The 7,681-nt window shown below is 33.9% G+C and overlaps 2 protein-coding genes across 2 annotated transcripts; both read right to left on the minus strand.

Annotated features, from left to right (window-relative positions):
- Window positions 1-582: 582 nt before the first annotated feature.
- LOC105285874 lies at window positions 583-1,290 on the minus strand. The gene is made up of 2 exons (XM_026974699.1): window positions 1,201-1,290; window positions 583-1,065 (listed from the first exon to the last, which is right to left on the minus strand). Exons 1-2 carry the CDS (start codon window positions 1,288-1,290, stop codon window positions 583-585), a joined length of 573 nt encoding a protein of 190 aa, XP_026830500.1.
- A 1,122-nt stretch (window positions 1,291-2,412) lies between these two features.
- LOC109611398 (putative nuclease HARBI1) lies at window positions 2,413-4,095 on the minus strand. Its single transcript, XM_026974627.1, has 2 exons — window positions 3,552-4,095; window positions 2,413-3,462 (listed from the first exon to the last, which is right to left on the minus strand). The coding sequence occupies exons 1-2, from the start codon at window positions 3,687-3,689 to the stop codon at window positions 2,935-2,937; spliced, it is 666 nt and encodes a 221-aa protein (XP_026830428.1). The 5' UTR covers window positions 3,690-4,095; the 3' UTR covers window positions 2,413-2,934.
- Between the last annotated feature and the right edge of the window lie 3,586 nt (window positions 4,096-7,681).

Here is a 7,681-nt window from a genome sequence, read left to right on the forward strand (position 1 = left end):
GCATAGAACGTTCAAAATGCATTTGTATGTAACAAATCTTAAATTTATTTTCAGTTGCAAAAAGATTAGAAAGATTAGGAAAGGATTAGAAAGAAATGAAAAGAAAGAATTCTTGCATCTGTAAATAAACTCCGACTTTGTGAAATACAAATCAAGGTTTTTGAAACTCTATTTGCGAAAGCTACTGTTGCAAAAAAAGGATAGTGTAATTTCTTATACGTATCATGAATATACATATAAAAAATTTAAACAATTATGTACAACAATTAGGGTGCTTTCTAGTAGGGGATACTGTGTTACACAAGGCATTTTATTGACTATATATATTATGTAATCTTACTACATTTAATCTAAAGGTTTGTAATATGTAATCAATAAAACGTTTTGTGTAACAGTGTTCTTTGCTGCAAAGTACTCTTAGTTACCAAATCTATCTGAAAGAGTTGAGAGACCATAACGTGACATCGTGCTTTGATCGATTTGTTTACCAGCCGTAATACTCATTTCATCCACCGCCAACATACAATCTTTTTCTCGATCATCCGTAAATTCTGAAACTCGTTGTCGTAAAACGTCAAATATTTATTCACATATACCAGGTTGAAAATCTAAACCCTCGCATCTTCTTCGAAGTGTTCGTAGCGCTGGTAAAGGAATGCCTTGAGCTAATATCTCTTGATAACCGTTCCTACCACATGACAATTTTAATTTTAGGGCTTTTCTGATAGTGGCGTTGAACCATTTGCTACCTCGTTTAGACTGCTTATAGAGAGCTTCAATCTGATCAGCATTAAGTATCTTGCTACAGTTTTTAATATTTTTCAATTGATTATTCTCTTCCTTTAATTTTCTATTATTGTACGTCAATCTTTTTACATGCTTTACAAGCAGAATCTTCGACTTATTTAATTTATTGATTATCATTTTTGCTTGCTGAAACTTTACTTTAATTTCCTCTACTTCTTTCATAATTTTCGTAATATCTTTACTTTCAAATGATTTAGTTTCTTCTGGAATGCATGTTTCCGTTTCGGAATGCAATTCCGAGTTTGGAATTTCTACAACCTGAAAAAAGCAACTTTATCATGCACTGTATACTTTATGACGTAAAAAAAAAACACTCATTATTAGTAGCAAACTAATTGCAAACATATATATTTTGCACGGTATACCTTGTATTAAAAACTATATTCAACTCACATGTGCAGAAGCAGTACCAATGCCTATGTGAGTTGTATTTATAAAGGTAATGCTATTTTCATTTTGATTTAAATTATTCTGCAAAAACATCGTTGGGACTGCTATCCGTTTTAATTTTTTTTTCATCAATACGTGACTTTTCCCACATTTCAAGTGGAAAATGTACCTGTTGCATTTTTACACAGTTTGTTAATATGTCAATGAAAAACTAAGAACACAAAGAGTACTAAGCTAGTAAGTAAGTACAGCTTACCTCACATATAAATTATGTCTTGGATACATCTACTATGGACTATTATTTAAATGAGGTCTGAATCCAGGAATTCCACTTCGAGTCTATGTGGATGCAAACTGGGCTGCAGATAAAGATCGTAAATCAACTACTGGTTTTTTACTTCAAGTCTTCGGATCTACTGTCGCCTGGTCAACGAAGAAGCAAACAGAAGCAATCACTCTCTCATCCACCGAGGCTGAATATGTTGCTTTGGCAACAGCACTGACTGAAGCGATATGGTTGAAGGGACTTTTAGATTTCGATGTATACGGTGAAAACCCCATCACAGTATTTGAAGACAATCAATCCGTAATTTATTTGTTAAATCAATGGGAGCATCGTAGATTAAAACATGTTGATATAAAGTATAATTTTGTTAGAAATATGTATCAAAATAAAGAGATAGATGTACATTATATAAATACTAAAGAACAAATTGCTGATATGTTGACAAAAGGTCTTGCGGGAGAACATTTGTTAAACTTCGCTTTTATATTGGTGTATGTAAAATTTGAGTTTTTATGTTATGTTATATACATTGAGGCGGAGTGTTGGAATTAGCAATGTATAAGTTTATGTTTGAGTTTGACTTCTTATATATTTTATGTTCAATAATTGTATTTATGAAGACGACGTCGAGATGGCGCTATTACTTCTTTTGTCAAGTTCGAGAGTTGTGCACACATGTAAAGAGTTACAAGTAAAAGATTCGTTCCTACTGAATATCGTCTATCACTCCTCTGCCTAGCCACTCTGTTACCCTTATCAACTATAAAAGAAAACGCGCCATGCTATCTACTCCAAAGTGTTGTGGAAAAGATAGTACCAAAATATTAATTAATAATATTATTAATAATATTAATTAATATTAATCATATTTTTTCTGATGTACACACAAGTTTTATTTATTAATAATATTAATTAATATTATTAATATTAATAAATAACACTTGTACGTATATCAGAACAAAAAATACGTGACAATACTTCCTCGGCAACTCACGCGCGTGAATAAGACGCTGAGAAAGTATCGTCCACGCGTCGTATCGTCTGCCGCCGCTTGCCGCTGTAATCCGATACTCGCGGCCATCGCCTCGCGCGAGCGGCAAGCCCTGTTATACCCACTTACCCGCCTCGCTCTGGCTCGCGCGTACTGATTCGCTCAGTATCTTTTATTACTAACTCGAAATTTACGTGATAAATTGCAAAATGGTATAGGACTTTTTTATTTAATGTGACCAGATCTACCTGTGGGCGGAAGGTTTAAACCTTTGAGTGAAACACCCTGTATATAATACTATAACTATTATAATTATTTTTATTTTGATCTGTGATTATTGATAAGACAGCTTAGATTTTAAATTAAAAAATGCTAAGAAAATAGTATGAAAACTAAAATGTATTTATTAACATATGTTAAATATAAAAATCGAAATACAACATAGTTTATGTAATGAACATCAGTTGTTTCTCATTATTAGATTGTTCATAATTGTTTGCCGTTTTGCATTACCATCTGCCATTCTACCAGATAGTAATGTTCCACGATGTATACCTTGCTCATTTATCCGTATTTCGTTGAAGTCCATTAAATCATCTTTTAAGATACAGATATTGTGCAATACACAAGTAGCTATTAAGTATTCTGAAATTTTTTCTAAGGTGACCATAGGAAGGCAATCAATAATATTTCTCCATCGTCCTTTCCACAGTCCAAATGCCCTTTCAATGGCAATTCTTGCAGAAGACAAACAATTAAAATTTTTTTGTCTGTCCGATAGGTGTCCATTATCTTTAAAAGGTACCATGATATGAGGATGAATACTATAGGCAAAATCTCCGACAAGATGAGAATTATTAGGAAAGTACATCTGTGGATTTTGAATATATTGGCTAACAGGAGAGAGCCGAAAAATACGTGCATCGTGTACGGATCCAACAGTGCCAGCAAAAACACTCGAGAAAAGCAAATTTTGAGTACAAACAGCCTAAAAAAGAAAACATAAAAATATAGAAACGACAAACAACATAAAAGCAATGGAAACATTCAGTTGTTAGACATTCTTAACATTTTTACTAGTACATGGATTGAGTGATATCTTTTACGGTTCACATATGACTGTTTATCCTCTTGTGGAGCTCTTATTTTAACGTGAGTGCCGTCGATGGCTCCTATTACATTAGGAAATGCGCTGACTCTTTCAAATTCTATCATTACTTTATTTGCTCTTTCGCCTAGAGGTCACTGAATAAATTGGGGAGCCAGAGTGTGCAAAGCATAAGTAACTCTTCTCATGGTACGAATTGCTGTAGCCTTCCCTAAATTAAATTTTGTACACACAGATCTTCATGTAATTTCTGTTACTAAAATGAGACACCTCTTCCCTAACTTTGACAAGAATCATGAAAATACCTATATGAATCTGGGTTGCCATCATCCACAAGGCCATCAAAAGTTGCTTTTGTGCCGATATAAGTTTCCTGCCTCTAACTGACTTCGTTGTATTTAATGCAGGTCCTATCAATTCTAACAGAAATTCAAAAGTTGCAGGCAACAATCTGTAAAAAAAGAAATAAAAATTTCATAATCTAATCTAACCTAATTTATATAAAATTGCTCTAAGTTGAAATTATTGTAATTCTATATTTATCGAATTCGAGTAGTAACCAACCTGAAATGCGTTTTAAATTCTTCTGCGGTGTAGTTTGGAACAATTCTTTCAATATAATTCTTCACGCGAGGTCTTATTTCCACTTTATCTCTTTGTTTATTCAAATGTAACTGTATGACTGATATAACATTTCTTTCCTCTTCACTATCATCACTACTTACACATATATATCTCACAAATTCTAAATCACTATCATCGCTTTCACAACAAAATTCCGAACATTGGAACAATATAGCTTTTTGCTGAACAGCCTCCATTTTAACGAGATTTATTTCCACTTTATAGAATGTGAGCAAACTTATAGCCGGTCCAAAACGAAAGCATCTACAACGCGCTATTTGAATCGAACTGCCTGTAAGCGCCTTCAGCGTCGTGAGCGCTGTAAGCTTATTTCTGACCGCAGCCTATATGTCGATGGACTGGCCATTAGCTATAGTTTCTGTACAAAAAGTGTCTGGAGGAGGTTGGAGGGAGAAAGCATGCTTTTCAGTACTTCTCTCTCTGAAGTGTCCGGAAGTAAGCTTTGCGCATGTCAGTTTTAAACATATGGACTCCTATTGTCAATTCACTTTTATCAATAAAAGTGCTTTAAATATGATATTTCAGCTAATCAGATAATTGTTATACTATTTTTAATATTTATACAATAAATGCAACAGATGTTTTCTGTGCTTAATCTTACGACGCCGAAAATTTGCGACGATGTACCGCGTGAACTAGCCCACGTTCCGCCATGATCGTGAGGAGTCACAAGCAATTGATAGGCACGAGATCGGATTGTCTATGGAGACTAATCCGCGGTAAGGATCGGGACTGAAGTAGGCTATAACCTAAAACGAGACCGGGGCTCGTTGGCACAGTTTTCATAATTCCGTCATTCGACTCTTTAAGGCGGTATTGTTGTCTAGAGTGCTGTTTTGGAGGTGATTTTCAGAATAGAATAAATTTAAAACTGTTCACGTTTTCTTTTTCAAATGTTGTACATATATTGATTGTTCTTTTAACAATCTGTAGAAATTATATAGAAAAAAAAACAATTTTTTTACATGTAGTTTTGTACGCTCGGACACAATGGTGCGCGGAAAAAAACTATGATTGACAACTAGTGTTGCAGACGTTGTATGCATCTGAAAAAAAACCAAACGTATTCTTAATCTATATGAGTGTTGTTAGGGTTGGTAGCAGATTTAGTCAGAACAAAAATTGTTTCATAAAATGGCGGCATGCTAAACGTTGATTGTCCATTTTTCCAACGTTTTCTTTCCCTTCAACGAGTTATAAACAAACAACCAAAAATTATTTCGACTCAATTCTGCTACCAACGTTCAAAAACAATCTATTGAAGGTACATATTAAAGTAGAGCGCAATCGGCCAATTGGTTATCGAGATATCGTGGTTGCCGATTTGAAAAACATAGTTTTGAGAAAAACGCGTTTAAAGTTTTCGTACCGTTTGATGAGGTTTAAATCAAATTATTGATACTTACTGGTTAATCAGCCAAACCGGGTCCATAAATGGCTCCTTCCTCTCTCTCGTAAAATTGATTTTCAATAGATAGTGCATCTCTTCTAGCAGTCCTGGCTTCTTTTGAGGCGGCTGACGCTCGTCTATCGGAACGGTCGTTTCTCCAGTATGCTAATTTCTTCTGAATTTTCTTTTTATAGTCACTGAACTCCGACACGCGCGAGAGATATTAGTTTTCGTACCTTTCCTGCTACTCATTTTGCTGTATGTTCGTGTCTACTTCGTTCAGAAGTCGAGACGAAACTAAACCGAACAACAAAAGACTTGTTTTTTTTGGCTGAACTGGTTGTACTAGGTCAGAGTGTATCTTTTTTCTTCCAATATAAAGCCTCAAACAAGCCTAAGATATCCCGAGCAGGTCAAAACCAAACAACAAAGGGAATAGTAGAACGGCGCAGCTGCGTCTCGGTTACGCTTCCCGCGCGCGCAACCGTACTTCTTAAAATTGCTATAATTCAGCCAATTTTACGAATTTCACTATACGGTTTTAACAGACGTATTTCTGAAGGTCTGTAGTATAATAAAATCCAAAAAAACTCAAAATCGATTTTTTCAAATTTCTAGACGACAATACCGCCTTAAACAACTAATTATAATAATTAAACTGTACTAATATGATAGAGCAAACCTTTCTCTACATTTCCATGCCAGAAACGATCCTGTATTACTGCATAGTTTTTTTGTAATGAGTGAGAAACAAACGTATTGCATTGTAGCCAGCTTGCCCCGATAGTGGGGTAAATTGACATATATCATGGTATAAATTGGCTATGCGCCATGTTCCATGTTAAATTAATAAAAACGAAACAGAAAAATGAAAAACAGATCACAGATAAGTACTTCTTGATAAAGATTGTTACAAAATAACTTTAAAAGTTATTTTGTACAATAATAAAAGTAAAAGTTAAATTGTACAATAAAATAACATAGGTAATAAACAATGTTTTCACTTCATACCTAATAATGTCATTTCAAATCGAAGCTTAATTATTGTAATTATCGACTGATAAAAATATTCATTAATTCACACACATTTCTATCTTCTATATATTTCTATCTTCTATATATTTTTTCAAATTATGTGTATGAAGTAATGAATGTACCAGTCGATAATTACAACAGTTAAAATTTGGGGTTACATTATTATATACGCATAGAATTATTTTAATGTTTCAGCATACAGTCTCATATTATACATATATAAAGTTACTTACAATCTTCTATGTATCACTTCTAGATACTGTATAGAATATCGTTCTTGTGTAAAAATCGTAGGATGTTCTCACTTCTCGCGCACGTGGTAACAACACATACTAAATGTACCTAACCTAATGATATGAGCCAACATACCCTATAAAATGTGAGCCAACGTACCCCATCTCTACATACATTTGATTTAAATCATTTTATTATAAATAATTATTGTTATTATTCAAAATAACATGTGCTAACAGTAACAGAAACATTTCTTTTAACTAATAATGCGATATTTAGATTTATTCTCTCAAGTTAAAGTATATTAATACGAAAGTTTAAAACGCTCAAAAATTTACTTGGTTGCTCTTGAATCAGAATGTTCCCTGTTTTTATTATAATATTTCTTTGATTTAAATGAAACTATGAGAAAAGTATCTACGTTATGAAAGAGTTATTTTGAAGTAACTTTCTTATAGCTCTTTTTGCCATAAATATATTAATAGAACGCAATGCCAACTTGCCTCTTGTGCCAACGAGCCCCGGTCTCCCCTATTGGGCGCCAGGTGCGATTATTGCACCACTCAAAATTACACAAGAACGATATTCCGTACAGTAGCCTGGCTATTCCGCGACATCAGGACGGGGATCTGATAATATGAGAGTTCTGGAGCGGAGTCGAGTCACATAGAGAAGAATAGATATTAAACGCAAGTTAACAATAACAAGAAGCATATATTCAATGAATCAACAATTACAATCCCGGATTACACAGGTCGTTTTCGTTATCATTACCGTATCAGGTTGCCTGTTGCC

The sequence above is a fragment of the Ooceraea biroi genome, chromosome 13, assembly GCF_003672135.1.
Source record: "Ooceraea biroi isolate clonal line C1 chromosome 13, Obir_v5.4, whole genome shotgun sequence".
Classification (NCBI taxonomy): Eukaryota; Metazoa; Arthropoda; class Insecta; order Hymenoptera; family Formicidae; genus Ooceraea; species Ooceraea biroi.